Source organism: Ciconia boyciana, chromosome 14, assembly GCF_034638445.1.
Source record: "Ciconia boyciana chromosome 14, ASM3463844v1, whole genome shotgun sequence".
Lineage (NCBI taxonomy): Eukaryota > Metazoa > Chordata > Aves > Ciconiiformes > Ciconiidae > Ciconia > Ciconia boyciana.
The window spans coordinates 1,481,189-1,502,456 of record NC_132947.1 but is presented as its reverse complement, the minus strand read 5'-3'; the positions used below and the strand labels follow the sequence as shown (position 1 = coordinate 1,502,456).

General features: G+C 64.2%; 2 protein-coding genes across 8 annotated transcripts; one reads left to right on the top strand and one right to left on the bottom strand.

Annotated features, from left to right (window-relative positions):
• The first annotated feature begins 1,669 nt into the window (after positions 1-1,669).
• SDCBP2 (syndecan binding protein 2) lies at positions 1,670-4,457 on the top strand. Of its 4 annotated transcripts, XM_072879379.1 has the most exons (9): positions 1,670-1,864; positions 1,965-2,044; positions 2,135-2,210; positions 2,469-2,572; positions 2,763-2,924; positions 3,228-3,403; positions 3,469-3,640; positions 3,774-3,865; positions 3,973-4,457. In XM_072879379.1, the coding sequence occupies exons 2-9, from the start codon at positions 1,991-1,993 to the stop codon at positions 4,025-4,027; spliced, it is 891 nt and encodes a 296-aa protein (XP_072735480.1). In that variant the 5' UTR covers positions 1,670-1,864; positions 1,965-1,990; the 3' UTR covers positions 4,028-4,457. The 4 variants fall into 4 exon arrangements, 3 of the variants coding, with proteins under 3 accessions (XP_072735480.1, XP_072735481.1, XP_072735479.1); XM_072879380.1 differs by having other exon boundaries at positions 1,670-2,044; positions 2,135-2,197; positions 2,441-2,572; XM_072879378.1 differs by having other exon boundaries at positions 1,670-2,044.
• Positions 4,392-18,732, bottom strand: SNPH (syntaphilin). 4 transcript variants are annotated; one of them, XM_072879375.1, is made up of 7 exons: positions 18,634-18,732; positions 18,464-18,521; positions 17,790-17,852; positions 10,659-10,736; positions 9,667-9,867; positions 7,975-8,124; positions 4,392-7,303 (listed from the first exon to the last, which is right to left on the bottom strand). In XM_072879375.1, the coding sequence occupies exons 4-7, from the start codon at positions 10,700-10,702 to the stop codon at positions 6,172-6,174; spliced, it is 1,527 nt and encodes a 508-aa protein (XP_072735476.1). In that variant the 5' UTR covers positions 10,703-10,736; positions 17,790-17,852; positions 18,464-18,521; positions 18,634-18,732; the 3' UTR covers positions 4,392-6,171. The 4 variants fall into 4 exon arrangements, with proteins under 4 accessions (XP_072735476.1, XP_072735478.1, XP_072735475.1 ...); XM_072879377.1 differs by having other exon boundaries at positions 9,667-9,768; XM_072879374.1 differs by lacking the exon at positions 17,790-17,852.
• Between the last annotated feature and the right edge of the window lie 2,536 nt (positions 18,733-21,268).

The window sequence follows — 21,268 nt, the reverse complement described above, 5'->3', positions numbered from 1 at the left end:
GGTTTCTCTTCCTGCAAAGCTTTTTGCTTTAATTATTAACTGGTGCCAGGCAGTGCCGTGGCTTCTGGCTAGAGATAAGTCAGGGCTGGCGGGAGGCTGGAAGAAGGGAGCCCGGTGCCCTCGGGGCCAGCGGCTGGGACCCCGGCCCTGGGCACGCAGCCCCCCGCTGCGGCTCCTGCAGCACCCACGAGTGCAGATGGGGTGTGGGTCCTTCCAGCTCTGGTTCAGTGGGGATGAGTGTTTCGGGGCAGGCACAGACCCTCCGGGAATCATCCTTCTCTGGCCGCCGTAGGACGTCTCCCTGCCCCTGCTCCTGGCCGTGTTTATCAGCGGTTGAGCCGCACTCATCCCAGGCTGGCTGAGGCAGCCGGGCACTGTCGGGCTAAAAATAACACCAGTAAATAAAACGCTTCCTCCTGGCCTGGCACGCAGGAGCGGAGGCGCGGGGAGCTGGGACGTGCCCGGCTCCTGCTCCGTGGCAGGGCTGGCCCCGTGCCGGCGAGGTCCTGGGCTGGTGCCACCGGCTCCAGGCCCGGCTGGGTGCCCGCAGGACCCCCCTGCCCCGCTCCTGGGGACACCGTGGCCTGTGGCATCCCCAGTGCTGGCAGCGGGATGTCGCAGGTGGGTGCTGGAAGGCTGGATCCCTGCGTGACGCAACCATGTCCCGTGGCAGTGGGACACCCCTGTCCGCCTCGTGCCCTGACTCAGGCGAGCTCCACGCTCATTCAGTTTTTCCACCTGTGGCGCAGGACTCCCACGGGGACGTCACGCCTGGCGCGTGCCCTGGGGCCACCGGTGACGGCTGGAAGGGTGCGGGACACGGTGTCCCGGTCACAGCCGCGTCAGCCCCACGCGCCCGGGCAGCAAGGTGTCAGCAGGAGCCAGCCACCCACATGGGGGTTGCTCACGGTGGGGAACCCCACTTCGCCCCCCCCCCCCCCCAGCAGCACCCTCGGTCCCCGATCTGGGGCACCGAGCCGCGGTGGCCCGGGCTGGGGCACGAGGGCTGCGGTGGGGCCAAGCTGCGTGCCGGTGCCGGCAGCAGTGGCACCCAGGAGTGGCGATGCAGTGGGAGGGGGGGCTACCATGGTGGCTAGATGGGGAGCACAGCCCCGTCCCTGCTCCCCCAGGATGCCCGAGCCCACAGAAAGTCATCCCGATCCCTGTCCCCATCCCCATCCCTGCAGTGCCAGGGCCCTGTGCATCTTTGCCTTCACCTTCCTCTTCCTCTTCCTCACCTGTGCCCTACCTGGCGGGGGTGGTGGTCAGCTGAGGCTGCCTGGCCCCTCCCTGGGCTGGGCCCGGCTATAAAAGCCCGGGGCCAGGCAGAGGGTGGCACGCAGGAGCCCGGAGCTGTTGGCAGGTGAGTCCAGGGGAGCTGGGGCTGGGGTCTGGGGGTCTCGCCTGTCCAGGGATGCTGCTGCTGGGCAGGGGTCCCCGGGCTGCATGTGGGAACCTGCCGCGATCCCACGGGGCTCGGAGCTGGGTCTGGATTTGGTCCTTACGCCCTGAGGTTTGGGTGCTGTGTTTCGGGGCACGCAGTACCTCGGGGCAGGGCTGGGCGGCACGGCTTCGCCATGGGCACAGTGCGGGGTGCGTTGGGGGACGGAGGGGACTGATGGGGGTTTAAAGACAGCGAGGAGCAGTCGGAGGGGCTGTTCCCATGGGACATCCCGCTCCCACGTCTGGGTGATGCTGGAATGGCCCCATCGGGCGGGTGGGTGCGGGGAGCGGGACCTGCCGCCAGCCAAGCAATGCCCGGCGTGCCCGTGCCCGGCACGCGGCCGCCCGTGTCCCAGCTGCCGGGAAGTGGCGGAGGCGGTGACCCCAGTGACGCGGCCCTGAGTCACGCCGGAGGCCCCAGGTGACAGCTCGTCTCCGGCACACGGAGCCAGGCAGACGGGCTGGGAGGGATGCTCGGGGAGAGGCGCCCCGTCCCTGAACCGCCCTGTCGCCGTCCCCAGGCACGGCCGCGGCAGCAGCAGCAGCGATGGCAACGCTCTACCCTTCCCTGGAGGACATGAAGGGCCACCAGATCCTGCAGGTCAGGGTCAGCAGACCCTAATGGGTCCCTGTGGCATCCCACCCCCAGGGCTGGGGGGCACAGCCTCGAGCAAACCCTGTCTCTTGGCAGGCGCAGGCAGCTGCTGGGGTGAGGACCCCCGCCACGACGGTGGTCACGGAGAAGCCGAAGCTCGTCTCGGACAGTGGTAACATGGGTTGTGATCAGGGGCTGTCGAGGGGCTGTCTGGGGACAGGGGAGCGATGCTCACCGTGCTGGGGGGCTCAGCTGAGAACCTCCCACAGCTCAGTGCATGGGTAAGGGATGGGATTTGGTGGTTTCTTTCCCCCGGCCCATCCCCTGCCATGTCCTTTGTGCCCATGGTCCCGGGGGCTCTCGGGGGGCTCGGCAATGGCCCTGGGTTGGGGACCCCGCGAGCTGAGGCTGCCCTCCGTGTGTTCCGCAGCACCACCCACGCTGTACCCCAACCTGGCCGAGCTGGAGAACTACATGGGGCTCGCTCTCTCCAGCGAAGAGATACAGAAGAACCTGCTCCCAGAAGGCAGCACCGTAGGTGGCTGAGCCGGCGGCTCTAGCCTGCCCTGCGCAGGGCCCCCCCCGTGCCACGGCATCGCTGCTGAGGGAGGGTCCCTCCGGGGCCGCATCCTGCCCAGGGAAGGGATGCAGCATCCCCCCAAAGGCTGATGTGCGCAGGGCCCCGTGCCCCCGCCGGCCCCACTGACACCTGGCTCCATCGCAGGCGTTGACCCCCGCCGGGCCCCCCCCGGGCCTGATGGTCGCCCCCCTGAGCGGGAACAACGCGGGGCTGCGCCGGGCAGAGATCAAGCCGGGTGTGCGGGAGATTCACCTCTGCAAGGACGAGCGGGGCAAGACAGGGCTGCAGCTGAAAAATGTCGACCAGGTGAGGGGAGTGGGCTGGCACGGGGCCGTGCACATGGCACGGCACAGCACGGCATGCTGCACCATGGCATGGCACAGCACGGCACAGCATGGCACGGTGCACCGTGGCACGGCGCAGCATGGCACAAGCATGACAGCACAGCGCAGCATGACACGGCACGGTGCATCGTGGCATTAAATGGCAAAGCGTGCCATGGTGCAGCACAGCGGGGTGCAGCATGGCACAGCGTGGCACGGTACAGCGTGGTACGTGGCATGGGACGGCTGCCTAGGCCCCACGCCATCTCTCCCCCAATGTCCCCAGGGCATCTTCGTGCAGCTGGTGAAGGCCAACTCACCAGCGGCGCTGGTGGGGCTGCGCTTCGGTGACCAGATCCTGCAGATTGACGGCAAGAACTGCACCGGCTGGAGCAGCGACAAGGCGCAGCGGGCGCTGAAGAAGGCGTCCCCGGAGAAAATCGTCATGGTGGTGCGGGACAGGTGAGCGGACGGGCGGGCAGGCGATGCCGGCAGCGGTGCCGGCGCTGACCGCGCTCTCCCCACAGGCCTTTCCAGCGCACCGTCACTGTGCACAAGGACAGCAGCGGCCACGTCGGCATCGTGGTCAAGAAGGGGAAAATCGTGTCGCTGGCCAAGGACAGCTCTGCCGCCCGCAACGGCCTCCTCACCCACCACTGCATCTGCGAGGTGAACGGCCAGAACGTCATCGGCATGAAGGTAGGGGCTGTGCACAGCCGGTGGCGCAAAACGCGCCCGAGGGTGCCCAGGGTCTGGCCGGAGCCACAAGGAGCTGCCGCGGGATGGTGGCAGAGCCGGGCACCCCACGGGACCCGCCTGCTCTCCCCCACAGGATAAGCAGCTCACGGAGGTGCTGGCAGGAGCTGGGAACGTGGTCACGCTGACCATCATCCCCACCGTCATCTACGAGCACATGGTCAAACGGTGAGACCGCGGGGCCGCGGTGCCCACCCCCACCCCGCCATGGCCCCACGGTGCCCCCCGAGGGGTCCCCCGGGCTCCCCCCGCTGAGCGCCCATCCCTGTGCCCAGGCTCTCGGCAGGGCTGGTGAAGTCGGCCATGGACCACTCTGTCCCCGACCTCTGACGCCATCGCTGCCGTCCCGCCGCCCTGGGGGGCTGACGCCGGCGTGGGCAGCCCCGGAGGCCAAGTCTGCGTGCGTTCCCGGAGGCTTGGAGGGGCCGCTGAAGGTACCCCCGCAGCATCCCCAAAAGAAGCAGTTTGAGCACAAAACCCCCCATCCCTACAGAGACCGGTGGCCGCAGGGTGACGCGGGGGGACCGCCAGCCTGTGATGTCCCCCGCGTCCCCCCGCCCGCTCATCAGCAAGGATGGGGCACGTCCCTCCCGCTGTCCTGGCGTCCCCATGTCCCTGCTCGGGCCAGCCCCCCTCGGGGCAGACGCCAAAGGCCGGCTCCAGCCAAAGCAGACACAGACCCAGCGACGTTTATTACATCCACCACAGACAGCGAGTACAGGACAGGGGAAACAAGAAAAGGGGGGTTACAGCTTTTTCAGTTCTGTATTTAAAAAATATATTATATAGATTTGTCTTTCAAATATAATCGGTACATTTATTTCTTGGCAAAGCTTTGGATAGTCTAACAGACATGTACACAGATCCACAAATACATTGCACAAGAGGTGTGTATCCTAGCTCCGCTTACATCGGCCACCCCGCCTGCCTTGCCACCGTTTCTCCCAATACTTTACCCGGCACCCGGTGCTGTGCCAGCGGCTGCCGCTGCCTCCGCCGCCCCCCAGCGCGGGCAGAGCCGCTGCCCCGCGCCCCAGCCGCCGGACGGGGGATGCGGGGAAGCACAGGGGATGCGGGACGCAGCGTGTGCCTGCGCGGGGACCGCTGGATGCCGGCGTGTGGAGCATCGCCAGCTCCCAGGGCGCCCGGCCGGCAGCACCCATGGGTGGTGGAGCGGGGGGGGGGGAACACCGTTAGTTCAAGCCACGAAGAAGCCACAGACATTCGTGGGGCGGGAGTACCGCGTGCCCGGGGGAGCCCCAAGTCTCGTGCCTCGCCAGCCCCTGCTGAGCAATCGTTGCTGTCTTTGCTTTTCAAAAAAAAAGGCATTTCTTTTTTTCCAGAGGCCACCAGCAAAGCGGGGACTCGGCTGGGCCGGGGCAGGCAAAGGCGCTCGGCTCTGCCTGCGTGGCTCTGCCTGCGTGGCTCTGCCCGCATGGCTCTGCCCGCACCCCTCGTTGCCTCCTGGCAAAGGCATCCCCGAGCTCCAGCACAGGGCAGGATCACCGGCGTCACCGCTGCCAAAACTGAGAGAGCCCCCAGTCCTGCTCCGCGGTGGCCAGAACCGGGGCTGGAGGTTTCCCCCCCCTGCTCGCCGCTGCCTTGGCCCCTCCAACAACAGGGCTTCAGTCCGTTCCAAAAAAAAAAGTGAATATAGTGCAAAGCAAAGGGAGGGAGGGACCGAGGCTTCCCCTGGGCCGCTCGGCCTCGCTCGGCGGCAAGGGAGCCACAGCCCGGTTCCATCCCGGTGCGGGGAGACATCTCCCGGTGATGGGCAGCTTGAAGAGGGGCCGAGCAAGCGCTGGCCAGGGCACCGTCCCGCCGGAGGGAGGAGGACAGACACCAAAGCGGGCCAGCAGGCCTGGGCGAAGGTACCCCGCGGGCTCCCACAGCCTCCCAAACTGGTCCAGAGCCGGTCCCTGTGTCCAGGCAGGTTCCCACTGTCCTCCCGCTCGCAGCCAGACTTTGCTGTCATGGTGCAACCTGCACCTGGAGCAAGAAACGCAGCCGGGGGGTCCCGCTGTGGTCCCCCAGCTCTCCCCGCTGCCGGGCAGCTCCTCGCCCGTGGCAGGGCTGGCTGCGGGGCAGGGCAAGGACAACCGAAACGAAGTGCAATGAAGGGAGAGCCCACCCCGTGGGGTGCAGCCCTCCCCGCAGCCAGAGGCACCGTGGCAGCAGCCGGGCAGGGGCGTCCATCAGGCAGGGGGTCACAGCGCGATGCTCGGTGCCACGTCTCGCGTCGCCGCTTGGCACCTCTCTTCCAGCGACAGTCCTCTCCCTCCTCCAGGATAAAGGAGCTGGGGGGGGACACCACGTCCCCACGCACCCACGGACCCCCCCCTTGCCCCTTCCCACCCCCCCGGGGATGCATAATGAGCCGGAGCCGACGAAGGACCCCGGGAGAGCGGGGACACGCCAGGGCTTTACAATCAGCGGTCGGGTCCGTGGGGCGGGCGGGAGGCGGTGGCGGGGGGTCAGGGCTGGGTGCTGCCCCTGGGGCTGGCAACGGGGCGACAGCCCATCCTGCGGATGGAGTGCAGGGCCACCGTGCAGCAGCCCCGCAGCAGCGAGCTGATGTTGTAGATGGGCTGGCCCTGCCGGCGCTGCGAGCGGCACAGCCAGGCCACCGTGGGCACCGCCGGCACCACCACCGCCAGCAGATCCACGATGAAGTGGCGGCTCCAGTAGCTCTTGGAGGGGACGGCCTCGCAACCGGTCGTCTCCGTCGTCTCCTCCTCCGCCACGCAGGCAATGGCCACAGAGGGGCTGGCGCTGGGGGGCTGCCGCACCGCCGGGTTGCAGGGGACACCCCCCTCGGCCCCGGCACCCGCTGTCGCGGCGTCAGGCTCGGCCACCGGCAGGTCCATGGCCCCGGCAGGGTTGGAGAGCTCGGGGCCAGGCACCACATCTTCCATTTCGGAGACCCAGGCCGAGGTGGGGCTGCCTAAGCTGCAAGCCTGGGACTTCATCACCTTCTCCAGGATGGTGTCCAGGTCGGGCTGGCAGGGCACGAAGTCCGTCTGGATGGCCCGCTCCTGCATGCAGCTGGCCTGCACCCCGGCCTCCACGCTGCCCCGCAGCCCCAGCAGCTTCTCGTAGGTGGAGCTGGGGGGCAGGCGGGCGCCGGGCTCGCCTCCCCCCTCCAGTGGGTCCGTATGGCCGGGCGCCTCCTCCGCCCCCACGAAGCCACTGTCAGCCCCCTCGTCCAGCGAGATGGTCTGTGAGCCCCCCACATTGCGGTCCCCGGCTCCCTGGTCGCTCAGCTTGGTGTAGGTGGAGCTGCGGGTGAGGGAACGGGCCGGGGACCCCCCGGCCGACTCGCCAGCCCCCTCCTCCTTCAGCGCCCCGTTCTGCGCCACCTCCATGCTGTGCAGCAGCGTCTCCAGCTTCTTGTTCTGGATGTTGATGTCCACGAAATACTTCTGGAGCCCCTTGTCCTTCTCCAGCAGGTTGTTCTTCACCGTGTCGATGACCTGCTTCAGCTGCTTGATCTCTTTGCGAGCCTCCTTCAGCGCCAGCTGGGCTTCCACGCGGTGGCACTCCTCCTCGATCCAGTCCTCCTGCATCCGCGACAGCTGCGTCTTCAAGTCCTCGATCTCAGCATCCCTGCGAGTGACGGGGAGGGCACCGCCGCGGCGCTGAGGGGGCTGCGGGGCCAGCTCCGTCCTCGCGTGCCCGGCACCGAGTTGGAGCCAGCTCACCCAGTAACACCCATGGCTGGGACCCAGGGATGGCTCCAGGGGCTCGGGAGCCCTCAGGAGCGATGCTCGGGGACACTCGGGAGGGATGCTCAGCCCCTTCCTGGAGGGGATGCAGAGCCCGGGGCTGCGTGGGGACGGGCAGGTGCCCCGGGCGGGCGCGTGGCAGCTGGCACGCCGGCGAGGACGTGCCTAAGCCCGAGAGGAGCAGATGGGGATTAGCCACCCTCTGACGCTGAAATTCAGAAAAAAGCGTGGCAGAGGCTTAACCGGGGGCAGAGGGGAGAGCGCAGCCACCGCAGGTGGGACGTACAGGCTCTGCAGCCCCCGAATCCGCGGCTCCCCGGTTAGATGGGCAGCAATGCCAGATGCCCGTGCGCCTGCAACGCTGCTGCAAAGCCGTGAATCCAGTGCCTGGGCACGAGCCCAAGGGCAAGACGCGGCGCTGGGAACCAAGAGCACCCAGAAGGACCAGTCCCATGCAGGATCTGCCACCACGGGTGGTGATGGCTGGTGCCAGGACCCTTCCCGGCAGCTCCCGTGCTGGGGGGGGTCTGCGCCCGCTGCCCCCGTGCTCACCTGTCCTGCAGCCGTTCCTGCGTGTCCTTCAGGCGAGCTTTCAGGTGCCTGATGCAGACCTCCTTCTGCTGCAGGGGCGTCAGGTACTGCTCCGGCGTCGGCGGCTTTATCCCATGATTGTCACTGCAGAGGTTGTACTTGGCCGAGCGCCTGCGGGGACACAGCCGTCACCCACCCGCCGGTGCTGGCACTGGCATGGGCTCGGCAGAGGGACCCCAAGGGAGATGCCTCCTCTCAGGGCGCAGGGTGTGCAGACCCGTAGCACACCCCAAAGGAGCCCCGCAGGCGGGAGGGGCAGAGCGGGTGTCTCAGGGTGCCGTGCCACTGGCAAGAGGGTGGGTGCAGCTCCTGAACCCGCCGGTGCTGCTCGCGGCCGCTGAGCCCGCTGCAGAGCTGCAGGCTTCGCCGGGGCAGCGGGTGCACAAGCAGAGCTGGGAGCAGGCGGGCACCGAGGTCTCTGCATGCCCAGAGCGAGCTTTCCGGGGAATGGCAGACACGGATGGAGACCCCAGGGTGGGATCAGCCCCGTCAGAGATGGAGACAGAAGATGTGTAATGAGAGGGATCAGGCTGGAGCTGGCGGCCGTCCTGCCCATGGAGAGCAAGCTGGGGCATCCCGCATCTGCTCCAGGCTGGGACAGCAGCAGGTCTGGACCCTCCTCGTGCCGCCACCGGGGCGGATGAGGTGACATCTCTGGCCTAAAGCCCAGGGCAGCGCGGAGAGCAGGGGCTGACCAGGGACAGGGGACGGGGCCGCATGTCTGGGCCGGGAGGCACGCAGAGAGCTGCGCACAGCACGAGACGCTCCTGCATCGCAGCAGGGTTGGACCGCAATCCCTGTGCATCACAGCAGGGTGGTGGGTACTCTCTGTGCCATGCATGGCGGCAGCAGCCCAGCAGCACCAGCAGCCTCCAGCCAGAGACATAAGCATCGCGTTAGGAGCAGCCAGGCAGGACCGTGGCCTCGCAACGCCCCGCGGCAGCAGGACGGCCACCGCTCCCTGCTGCGGCGTGCACGGGCTCTGTTCACAGGTTATGCTCAGGCCCCTCATATCCTCCCAGATTTGATGCCACCTCTAGGAGCTGGGAGGTGACTGGAGACAGGCAGGAGGAGGCCAGCCTGGATGGCCCGAAATGCCAGCGCAGGCTGCTGTGCCCATGGGGCTGGGGCCGGTGCTCGTCCCGCAGCTCGGTGCCCAGCTGGGTTTATGCCCCGAGCGCACTGGGAGCTCCCCACCGAGAAGCCAGGTTGCCACCCGCTCTCGCCAGACCTCTGCTGGGCAGCGTGAGGGGATGGAAATGAAGCTCTTGTCCACCGTGCCCTTGGTCCCGAAGGACCCCGGTGCTCCTCAGGGTGCAGGAGCAGAGGGAGGGACGCGTGCAGCGTGCAAGCCACAGCCACGGCGGGACGGGAGGGAAGGGGACGGGGCACCAGGCTGGCAGGTGGGGGGACGGGGAGGGAGAAGACACGACAATGGCGGCGGAGAGGTTTGGAGGAAGATGGTGGGGGTCTTTGCAAGACACACCAGCGGCTCCGCCGGCTCCGGCTCCCCGAGATGCCGAACGCACAGCCTCACTCCGCCAGCCCCTGCGCTCCTGTCCCCGCCGGGCACCGGCACCGGCAGCATGGGTGCTGCTCCCCCCTGCCCGGGGGCACCCGGCAGCCGCCCTGGGGCCACGGGTGATGGGTTACCTTGGGGTGGGGCTGCTGTCGCTGCCCTTGCAGGAGCCAGAATTGCTGCTGCTGCTCAGCGAGGAGGTGCCGTAGGTGTCCCTCCCGGGGGGCGAGGGGCGCCTGGAGGCAGGGAGAAGAGGCTGTGTCTCAGGCCGAGTGGCTGAGGGCGCTGAAGACTTAAAGAAGGAGGCAAAGCCACTCCGTCCATAAACCCCGCGACTGCCAACCACCACACCGAGAACACACAAGACAAAAGGACAAAACAAACAGCAGGGATCAAAATGGCACGGACACGGCGACGGGTGCAAAGGCAGGGCTCGGGGGGGCTGCCCGCCCGCTTCCCCCCCCACCCTCAGCGTGGTATCCCCCCGGATGCCGGCACAGCATCCCTGCACCCCGAGCACCAGGAGCCCCTTGGGACCCTCCTGGGACCGTGGCCCTGGCAGAGCTCGAGCCACCCCGCTGCCAGGTCAGCACCTACACCAGGGCAGAACTGCCTTTTCTCTCTGTCCACGCCGCCGGTGGCAGCCAGCTCCTAAATAACGGCAGCCCAGGTCATGGAGACATTTGGAGGGGAATAAATGCTTTTTTTTCTCTTTCTTCCCCTCTTGCTCTTTATCACTGCAGCTCAAGGAGAGGCTTTTCAAGGGCTAACGCACCTCCCAGCTTCGCCGCCCCAGCCCCAGCACCCCTGTGCCACTGCCCGGGACCGGGGCCCTTCCCCACCGCCTGCCTTTGCCTGGACAGACAGACGGGTTGGTCCCGGCTGTGGCAGAGACGGACAGAGAGGGACGGGGGGTGCAGCGCTCGGGGGGCTGCATGCACAGACGGGGAAGTGCTGTGCGGCGGGCAGCGACATGCATCCCCCAAAAGCCGGGCTGGGCGTTCGTGCTGCCAAGTGGCAGCTCATGGTGTAGGTGGGGATCGTTTCCTCGCTGCTGCCGGCCGGGAGAAGCGCCGGGCAGGCACCGGTGCCCAGGCTCAGGGGCCAGAGGCCGAAGCATATTCACCTTCGTGATCCGGTGGACGAGCGTCTGCTCCCCGGCAGAGACATTGCCGCGGTGCCGTGGGTCCTGGGCGCAGGGGAACTGCGGGTTAAATGCAACAGAGAGAGGAGGTGAAGGCAGGGAAACGGCCCCAGGGGGACGGGAACCATGCAAAGCACCGGCACAGGGGTGAGCCCCTGCACCAGGGCATCAGTTTAGACCCCGGGGCCACCTGTAAGGGGACAGATGTGGACTGCACACCCTGCACATCTGGGCTGTGCTCCCGGCCTGCCTCCCCCGGCCCAGGAATGCCAGGATGCTGCGTGCCCAGGGTCCTGCCCCAGCAGGGCATGCTGCGGGCACAGGGTGAGGGCTTTCTTAATTTATAAGGCACAACAGAAGCACAGCAGGTACCTGCCCGTGGTCTAAAGCCCCTTCCCCACCAGTCTGCAGACAGGGGACAAGGTTTCCCAGGTCCCCGTCGCTGCTGGGGAAGGGAGCTCTGCCGCAGGAATGCAGGGTGCCTGCAGTGGTGGCATTACTCGGGGCAGGGATGGGACAAGGGCTCTGACACCCAGCCCTGGACCTCACCGAGTTTGCACCCGGGCAGGCGGCTGTCCCCACAGCGGGCTGAGGACCTGCTTTTCCTTAATTAAGTGAGAATCACCCGTTCACCAGTGAAATCAGGTAGGGAAGCACAGATCCCTGCATGATGCGGCAGCGGCAGCTAATCCCTCGGGAAACACAGAGCCCGTTTTCTGTAAATAAATAGGCCAGATCCAGAGGCTCGTAGCAACCGGCGGGAGCTGCTCGAGGAGGCAGCACCTCGGACGCACGCAGGGTTGTGAACTGCTGCAGCGGAGGGGAGCTACCGAAAGCATCCGCTCAGCACGTCCATCCCACCCAGCATCCCACGGCACCGCTGCGATGCCCCACTGCGCTCATGGGCTGCTGGGGACGGCCGGGCCGGGGGCACCGTGTGGGCCCCCCCCCACCCCCAAGCCCATTCACGATGCTGGTATTTGTCACAGATTTTGGCAGCTCCAGCCCAGAGCAACGCGAGCGATGGGACCGGCCAGCTGATAATGGACGGGCGATTGGAAACGCCAAGCGCTGCTCGGCCCCAATCCAGGGGAGCACGAGGAGCGGGACAAGAGGGGGAGGCAGGAGAGGAGGAGGGAGCCCGGCCAGCTCACCCTGATGCAGCCTTTTGCATTTGCCATCCAAGGGCTGGTTTTTTTCCGAGCTATCTCCTGCCTGATGCTCAAAGCCCGCAACGGCCAGCCCAGGCCTCTCCTCTGCCCAGGATTCGCCTCTCCCTGATCCCCAAAGCAGGGCACCGCAGAGCCCAGAGAGCTGGAGGAGAGAAGACGGCAACGGGCAGCCGCGGTGAGCCCCGAGCCCCGGCAGGCCCAGTGCCCCATGCCGGCGGGGTGCCAGCATCCCCGGGACGCAGTGACCGGGATCTGGGGATCCTGCTGCTCCCCCCGGGATGGATTTGCCAGGGGAGGACTTGGGCAGGGGGAGGCGGCACCCTGCCCTGCCGGATAACTGCGCCTGAGTCGACAGCGTGCGCGGCGGCTGCGGGCTTTGCTAATGCAGCAGCGTGAATCAGCATCCAGCGCAAGAGCCGAGCGCGGCCCCAGCGCCGGTGGGAGCATCCTCCAGCAGCGCCATGCGGGGCTGCGGCACAGCCCAGGCTCCGGCTGTGGGGCCCTGCAGAGCTGGGCAGTGGGGCCAGCCCATCCCTCACTTTTCGTGCCGCAGGGTGCTCCCCGAGCAGCTCTCAGGCAAGGCTTTAGGGAGATTTGCAGCCACGGGGATTAACTCCTCGCCCTTTCGCAGCCCCACGTCCCGGCCTGCGGAAGCCCAGCGGTACCCGGCATCGCCGCTGCCTCCTGCTCTCCCCTGTTCACAGCAGTTACCCACATGCAAAGCAGCCCTGCTCGGGTGTCCCTCTGCTCTCCCCGGCAGCGCTGGGGGGTTAATGCAGCACCAGGCAAGTGCCAGCACCACAGACGGCACGCGTGTGTCCGGCACACGGGCTGGCACCGTGCTGGGGGCTCCTGCAAGCACCCCACGCTGCACCCCAGCATCCGCAGCCAGGAACGGCTCTGTGAGGAAGCCTGGATTCAGCCTCGCGCCTGGCGAGCTCAGTTCCTCCTCCTCCCACTGCTGCAGACTCGCCTGGCGCCCACGCCGAGGCTCGATGCCTCTCAGGGTGCCGGCAGGTTTAGGGGGTGAGAAACTCCGAGCGTCCCCGGGCCGCTGCCACAGGGAGCCCGGCCGAGGTCTGCCAGCGGGGACCGAAATCCCGTGGAGGGGGGACACCATCCTGCGCCCTGCCCAGGTCCCTGTCTCACGATCACGATGGGCTGTGCATCCCCTCCCGGCCGGGGATGCCTCACCAGGCTGCCCCAGGGCGGCTTGAACAAGCAGGCTTGAATTTAGTCACTGGTAATAAATTGTCGCTGCCTTTATCCCCAAAGAATCAATGAGCCATTTCAGCCTCCCCAAAAGCCTCACCGTGCTCACGGGCTGCCAAGGACAGGCAGGTTGGGCGGACTTAGCACCAAAGCTGAAAACACACCTTCCCACCTGGTACGTGGCTACTTTGCATCTAAAGGCAGAGGGAACCGCTTATTTGCACTCAGAATTACCCCTATCGCATGGACCAGGATGTGAGCAGCTATAGTGCAAAGGGAGCCTCGCCATGAAAGCAAGAGGAAAGCCAAGATTATCTTATCACATTTGAGAGGCAAGAAAGGGAGAAGCAGTGAAAGCCTCTGGTTTTCCAGTGATTTGCAGAGGGGTCTGCTCCCGCAGAGGGAATGCCCCTGCCCCCCCGTGGGACCCGTGTCAGCCCGGCTCCCACCTCCCTGCAATGCCTGGCACTTCTGGTGGCTCCGGCTCGCTGCCGCGGCTGCTTATTGATTAGGCATTAGGAAAAACACACGGAGAGGAAATGAAAAGCGTTCAAAGATGAACAACCGCCTCCCCAGGCACACTGCGAGCTCTCCAGAGAGGAAGATGACAGCAGCCGTGAGGGCCAGGAAACACAGGGGAGTAACCAAGAGCAGGTCACTAAAATATAAAAACCATCTAAAAGATGGGGCTTGGGGCAGGAGTCAGAGCGAAGCTGCAAGAGCAAGCAGGAAAGAAGAAATCCCATAAAAACATGGGGGTGGAAAGCAACCCAAGCCGGGGCAGAGGGCGGGCAGGCTCATTGCTCCGTGTCAGAAGCATCGGGGACAACAGGGCCAGCAGAGCTGCCCATGGCCGGCCTCGCACGGGGAAGGCAGCTCCCACTCAGCACGGGGACAAAACCCCAAAAACGAACATCGGGAGCCTCGGCAGCAGGAGAAGAAACCTGCAGGCCTGGAGGACAACGTGCCACTGCCAGCGACTCCCAGTCTGCAAACCCCCAAGTCATGCAAAGGGCGGATGAGATAAAGCCAGGTTTCACGTGCCAGCTGAGAGGCGGTGTGGGGAAGGGATCTCCTCCACCTTATTTTCATCTTTGTAGAACGAGGAATATGGGGAACGTCTTGCGGGACAGAGAAGAAACATGGGAGAATCCCTTCCTTACGGAGGATGAAAGTTGGATCCTTACGGAGCTGATCCTTACAGAGCTGACGAAAACAGCTTGAGCCCCAAGAGAGGGGACATGTCCGCGGCATGGGCTCTAGAGAGACCCTGAGCAGCAATAACCCGGCATCAGAAACAGGCACTGAGCCCAGTGACACAAACTGCAAACGCTGATCCCCGCAGCCAAAGAGCTCATCTCTGCACCATTACCCCACCGAGAGGCACAGCCCCGGCTCCGTAGCACAGCCCAGGCTTGCAATTATACAGAGATTTTAACAGCCACTGCCAGTGCGACTGCACAGGCACTGGGAGCGAGGTTAGTGCGATTTGGGGAGTGCTGGCTCGTCCCCTGCGGGGGACCAGCGGGACCCTGCTCTGCACAGCACCTCTGTGGCCTCCCTCACTCCCCTGGGATGCCAGTATGGGCCAGGGTCTGACGGTCCAACTTACACCAGATCCAGAGATCGTGCTGCAAACCACCTATATGTGCTTCAGCATCTTGCAAATCACCCCAAAACGCAGCTTGGGGGACGGGCAGGATGAACGCTGCCCATTGCAAGGTCTAACGCTCTCTCCTGGAGCCACCGACAGCAAAACTCCCTGCGAACCTCCCAGCTCATAGTGGAACAGAAAGGCAGCTCTTTTGAAAAACAACAGCACAAAATAGCGCTTATTCTGTGCAACAGAATGAGCCTGGGGAATTCACGCTAAATGAAAGCAACAGCCCTTGATAAGGAAACAGCCACAGTTAAAGCACGAAAAGCTGATACCCCACGCAGGGTGGGATGGAGCACAGCTGGGCACAAGAGCCTCTGGCCCCCAGGCCTACAGACCCCCCCTCACCAGCACGTTTTGCTGTAACCCCTCTGAGCACTTTCGGTGGCTGCTGCGGTCAGCAGCACTCGGCCCCAGGCAGGGCTCAGCCCCAGACAGGGCTCAGGCGGTCGCTGCTCCCCACGCCTGCACCGGCACCGGCGTCCTGCACCGGCACCCCCATCCACGCCAGCACGGGTCACTCAGCCGGCTCCCTGCTAGCGCCTCGGCCTGTCCCTGGGGCCGAGAGCCCCCCACACTGCCACCACCCAGGGTGGGTGATAGCGTGGGGCTCCAGGTGCTCCCGAGCTGTATCCCCCAGTGGGTCCCCAGCTCCCGCTGGCCACAGAGGGGATCTGGGGCACCGCCGCCCCACAGATCACACCGTGACAGCGATGCCAAGCCAGACGGGTGGCAGAGCAGTGGCAGAGCGGTGACAGAGCACCAGCAGAGCACCCCGAGGCTCAGCCCGGTGCCCCAGGGGAGGATTGCCCCAAGAATTGCGGCTCAGCCATCATTTTGGAATTGCTGCCCCACAGAGATGCCTCTTTGGCTTGAATGCCGACGCTTCCCCACTCCACGCTGGGTCCCCCAACCGTGCCAGCAATGGACAGACGGGGCTGGGCAGATATCGCTCGTCCTAGAAGCTTCCTGCATGGGAAACGGGACCCCTGGAGAGACCCTCGCCATCGGCTCGGTGAAGCCTCTGATGATTCCTCAGCTTGTTCCTCCAGGGGTTTCACGACTGCAGGCTCTTGAGTTCGCTCCCGCGCGCTTCCAAGGCGTCTCACTTCGCTCGACTTCTGCAGGGTTCAGAAGGAACCGGCTGCTGCGCTGGCCTGAGCTGCCCCACCAGCTCGTCCCGTCCCCGCAGGGAACACGCAGAGAAGGTGCAAGAGCAGGCGGGCTCGTTTGGCAGCCCCAGCCCCAGCCCTCGGCACACAGCCGCCGGGGCCCAGCAGCCACTGCATTTCCCCGGATTTCTCGCTCACTGCTTCTTTTGTCGGGGTTTCCATCACCCTGCCTGCTGCCGGATTCCCTTGTTTTCCTTGACGCATCCTGCGTTAGGAGCATTTTGCAATGGTGGCACCAAGCCCAAGTGTCTAAGAACAGCTTTACCCATTCTGCAGAAACCTCAGGAGAAGAACCGTGCCTCCCCTGCGGGTCCCTCCCCACCGGGCGGGGGGCGGCCAGGAGATTTTCAGCCTTCCAGTACTAACAAGATTAAAAGCAGAGAGCAACAGAGGGAGGGAAATCACAGCTTCGTTTTTCCGGGGAACAAAAAGGGCTCCCGAGGAGATCTCCCTGCCTTTCTGACACAGGCTCTGCTTTTCCTTCACACTAAAAAATAAGCAAAGCGCTGAACATGGCAAACAACCAGCAACCTGATTTGGGACGGAGCGCTCTGTCCCCGAAACAGCGGCAATGCCAGGATCAGTTTGTCTTTGAAAAGGGACTGGGATGTAGTTGGGTGGTGGTGGGAAGGAGCGGGATCCGGCGGCTGGCAGAAGTCCGGCGAAGGAAGGGGTCAGCGCCGTGGGCACCACGGACACATCTGAGCTGCTAGAGGCAAAAACCGTCTGCCTGGTGCACAGCGGTGACCACGTCTGCGCTCCTCCTTCTGCCATGGGGGATATTTTGGGAGACAAGGGCTGCTTTGCTCCTGCTCGGGAATTTCCAAGGGAGTGGCAATATCTCCAGGGGCTGGGAAACTCTGCTCCCTGCTCCAGCAGAGACGGGTGCATCCCAAAGCAGGCAGAGCTTCACCTGGGTCCTGGACAGAGGGAGATGCTTCAGTTCACGCCAGAGCACAGCGCTCGGGGCAAGAGCAGGGACAAAACGCACAGGATGTTTATGCAACACCACCAGAAAAATCAATTTTGCTAAGAGTTGTTGTATCACGTAACGAAAGACAGGAGCATCTCCTTTTATTCTCTTGTTTGTTATAAAATGCTGAGTTGACACCCAGAGATTACAGGAAAATAGAGACCATTCGAAAAGATTGGGTTATGCAGCTCATCACTTTTCCAGCTGACCTGGCTGCAGCGCCAAACGGGGAGGTGGCAATTCCGGGCCCTCATTAGCTAAAAATAAGGTGCCTGACCAAGAGGGAACAGGCTGGTCGCCTGCTAGGGCCTCTGGAAGCAAAGGGAAAAGGGAAAGGGGAAAAGAGCTCCGTGACAAATGCTGTAGCAGCAGCTATAGCCATGAGAGTAGGAGCAGGATACCCGGGATGCAGACCCTACGGTCCTACCCAAGGCTGGGAAGGTTGGCAGGTTGGGGATGCACATGAGATCACACCGCACAGCCCATCCTGGATACGAAGGCAAAAACATGGAAGACAAATCCAGCTTCCAGCGCAACTCCTCCCCTCCGCACCCCCCGCGCAGCCTCGGCGCGGCGGAAGCAGGTCTCCCCTAACGACCATCCACCTTGAACGAGGGCTGGGAAAGACGGTGGTCACGGAGGATTAGCCCTGGGTCTCCGCACCGCTGGAATGGCCTACTTTAACAACATGCCAAATCTCCTTGTCTCAGCCCGCTGCAATGCCGCCGAGGTGCGAGCGCAGGCATGGCCCCCTCCTGACCCCCCAACCGGGGAGCTCTGCAGCCCTGGAAATCAGGATTTGTACCTTCTTGCACAAGGGCACGGCACAACGCACCCACTGCCTAGGGAGGGTGGGAACGCCGGTATTTTAGAAGCACAACAAACGCACAGCAGTGGGTTTCTGTGCCACAACCAGGCAGCACTGACCTTGCTGGGAGGAGAGAAAAAGAGCACCCGGCTCATCAATCAGCTCATGTATTTTCTGTAGCCCTTCGGAGATGGAGCATTAAAGCCATTAAATAATAAAATCTCAGTAGCACAGAAGCTCCGGCTCCTGCAACGCCCCATGGTGCCAGGAGACACGTCTGGATGCTGTGTGAGCAGATGTGGGGCTGGTGCATGCGGGGGGTGTCTGGTGCATGCGGGGGGGGTCCAGCGAGTGTGCTGCAGGTCTGGCGAGCGTGATGTGTGCCCGATGCATGCTGCGTGGGTCTAGCGCGTGCAGTGTGGGTCCGGTGCTTGCGATGCAGGACCGATGCGCATGATGTGGGTCCGGGTGCATGTGCCACGGGGCTGGTGCGTGCCGTGGGGGTCTGGTGCATGCAATGCAGGTCCGGTGCATGCGTTGCGGGTCTGGCGGGCGTGACGTGTGTCCGGTGCATGCCGTGGCGGTCCGGTGCATGCGATGCGGGTGTGCTGCGGGCCCGATGCGTGACCCACCCCAAGCACCCCCTGCCCCGCGGACCCCCCCCACCCCCGCCCCCGATGCGGAGCGGCGCTGGCAGCCCCGTGCTGCGGGCACCCCCCCGCCCCGAATCCGCAGCCAGAAAGGGATGAGTCACGGCGGGGCCCCGCCGCCCCCCGCCCCGCGCCCCGCTCACCTGCGCGGGGCCCGGCCGATCTCCGGGGCGGCAGCGCCGGCGGGGGGGGCTCAGCGACCTGGCGGGGAAGGGAGAGAGCGGGCGGTGAGCGGCGGCGGAGCGGGGCGCGGAGCGGGGCGGTGCCCTGCGCCCCCACCCACCCACCCCGCGCCCTCCCCCGTCTCCATCACCTGCGCCGGCCTCCATGGGTGCGGCGGGGCGGCCGGGAGCGCGGCGGCGGAGGGATGGAGGGACGGAGGGACGGAGGGCTGGAGGGAGGGCTGGAGGGAGGGATGAGCCTCGCAGCTGCGTGATTTGCCTCCCTCCTCTGCGCTCTTAAAGCGACGGCGGCGCGGGTCCCCCCCCCCCGCCGGGTTTCCCCCCGTTTCTATGGCAACTCCCCTCCGCCGGGGCGCGGCACCCCAAAACCAAGCCGGGTTTTGAGGTCTCTGCCCGGCGGCGGAGCCCGGCGGGCCGGTGCTCCCTGCGCCCGGGGCGGGCGGCGGGTCGCGCTGGGCTCCTCTCCCCGCGTAACCCCGGAGGAGGAGGAGGAGGAGGGGAAGGAAGGGGGAGGAAGGGGGAGCCGGGGCAGCCCTGCGCTGCGGCCACCCGGCCCTCGGAGTCCCCTCAGCGTCGTCATTTTTTATCTACTTAGTCCAATTTTGAGGACATGCGGTGCGCCTAATTAATGACGCACTAATTAATGAAGTAAAATAATAAATAAATAAATAAACGCGAACCTTCGCCTCCTGTCAATACCTAGGGGTCAGTCCGGCGGCAGCGAGGCCGCCCGCCTCGGGGCTGGGGTTGGGGAGCAGCAAGCGCCAGCCTCCCAGTGCCCTCCCCGCTCGCTCGATGGGAAATCGTGCTGGTAATCGCTGGCACGGCGCGTCCAATCTCTCAAGCAGAGTCTGGTTACTCATGGTGCTACCTACACGTTTCCTTCTGTAGCTATCGAGCTTAACCTTTCCAAATTATTTAATGAGCAAACATCTAGGGCGAGGCTGCTCGTCGCTTACTGGGACCCACCGAGCGACCGACTGTGGCACACGTGGCAAGCAGCCGGGCTTCGGCTCCATCTCTGCTCTGGTGACCACGGCCGAGAGCGCGTGAGGTCGGCTGCGGACACCCCGCCAGAGACTGGGAGAACGGCGAGATGCGCGTCTACACGTACCTATGTCACATACGTACACGTAACATCCCACGTGTACGCACGCACACGTAGACTTATGGAGGGAAACCGTTCGCGTGGCAGCAAGGTCGGAGCAGAACCTACGCCTAGTTTGGATCTGGACCCGAGGCCAACAGCCGAGGTTGAGATTAAAACCCCAGGCTCCGTCTCACCCCCATGCGCAGGGACGCGGAGCTCGCTGCTCTCCGACGTGTTGCGCTTCCCCTGCCCTCGCAGGCTCCCTTTGCAACTCCCCCGCGGTTCTGTCGCAGTTCTGACAGACCTGGTTTGTAAATACAGGCGAGTCTTTCTTCCAGGACTATTTCCTGCAAGCTCTGTACCTCATTTATTCCAATGCACCGGCTGTTTTCCATGTATATATCTCCTGCCTCGCGTTTATTCCTGCCTGCCTCCTGCTCGCCTCCAGCCTCCTTTTGTTTCCCTCTTTCCCGGTGAATCCAACGCATGGCCTCTCTCCTTGAAAGGAAAACAAATGAGTTATCGTGTCTGCTGCCACTGGAGCTGCTCTTACCATGTGGCAGCGGCAGACGTGGCGCAGGCAGCAGCTCTGGTGCGAGATGCAGAGTCATTTCGGATGGCTTTTGAGGGAGAAAAATGGTTTCTCCTTCCCTCCCCAGCCTGCAGTGCTCAGTTTCCCAGGACGCACGGCATGGCGCCCGGACGCAGGGCGCAGGGGGCTCACCGGGAGACGCACTGCGCTGGGGGGATTAGGTCTGCTGCGGGGAACGAGGGAGAGGTTTTCACTCCCCCTCCTGCCATGGGCTCGTTCCCGAGGTGCTGAGCCTAAGATTTGGAGAACTAAGCCCTCTCCTCGCCCGGGGTCGGTGCTCAGGCTCCTGAACACGACTGCCAGGCTGGCCCCAAAGAGGAGAGGGCAACAAGCCGCCCACATTACAGTCTTGGCCTGGGCTGCGCTTGGAGGGCGTTGCTCCTCTTCACATCGGAAAAAGAAAATAGTTTCTTTTGCAGAAAATGGAAAGGTTTTTACCAAAAGGTCACTTTCCCCTGCCTTACACCCCAAAACAACCCCTCGGAGAACCGTGGCAAAGGCTCCTATTGCTTATTTTATCAAATATTCTGACATGGAAAAAAGAAAACCAACTGAAATGACCCCCGCAACCAGCCAGCCCAAACCCCAACCCATCCCTTCCTGCCCAGCGCAGGGTCTGCAGTCATTTTAAAGCCTTCGTTCGCCTCCGAACAGCCCCCTCGACATCAGTTCCTCACTTCCCTAAACCCCGCACACACAAATAAATCAATGCATGACAGGAACAGCACGCAGTAGTAGGAGCAGACACGCAGGGGTGTAGCTGAGGTGAGTGAACACCTGGAAAACCAGGATGACAATGTCATCCATCCTTTCAAATTCTAAGGAAAATCACCGAAAACACTGACTCTGAGAAGGCGAACACAAGGCGGCTGCCAGTTTTGAGCCTTCAGAACAAACGCCAACAAGCTGAGGAAACAACTTCTTGTGATTTTTATTGGTTTCGTACTAAGAGACGTCAGCATACCCACAGCACTGTAACACTCCGGAGCGCCGACCGCGCACCACCATCCCACGCGTGGCAGGTTTGGCGCAACTGAAAAAAACTACCTTTCCAAAACGACAGTGAAAGCGTTAAAACTTAGCC

Excerpts from the sequence above, each read along its gene's own strand:
- SDCBP2 (XM_072879380.1), top strand. The coding sequence starts at position 1,991 with ATGGCAACGCTCTACCCTTCCCTGGAGGACATGAAGGGCCACCAGATC. Across the intron at positions 2,045-2,134 it reads AGGGCCACCAGATCCTGCAG|GCGCAGGCAGCTGCTGGGGT; the intron begins GTCAGGGTCAGC and ends GTCTCTTGGCAG. Across the intron at positions 3,866-3,972 it reads TACGAGCACATGGTCAAACG|GCTCTCGGCAGGGCTGGTGA; the intron begins GTGAGACCGCGG and ends CCCTGTGCCCAG.
- SNPH (XM_072879375.1), bottom strand. The coding sequence starts at position 10,702 with ATGTCTCTGCCGGGGAGCAGACGCTCGTCCACCGGATCACGAAG. Across the intron at positions 9,868-10,658 it reads TCGTCCACCGGATCACGAAG|TCGCGGGGTTTATGGACGGA; the intron begins GTGAATATGCTT and ends GGTGGTTGGCAG. Across the intron at positions 7,304-7,974 it reads CAGGAACGGCTGCAGGACAG|GGATGCTGAGATCGAGGACT; the intron begins GTGAGCACGGGG and ends CGTCACTCGCAG.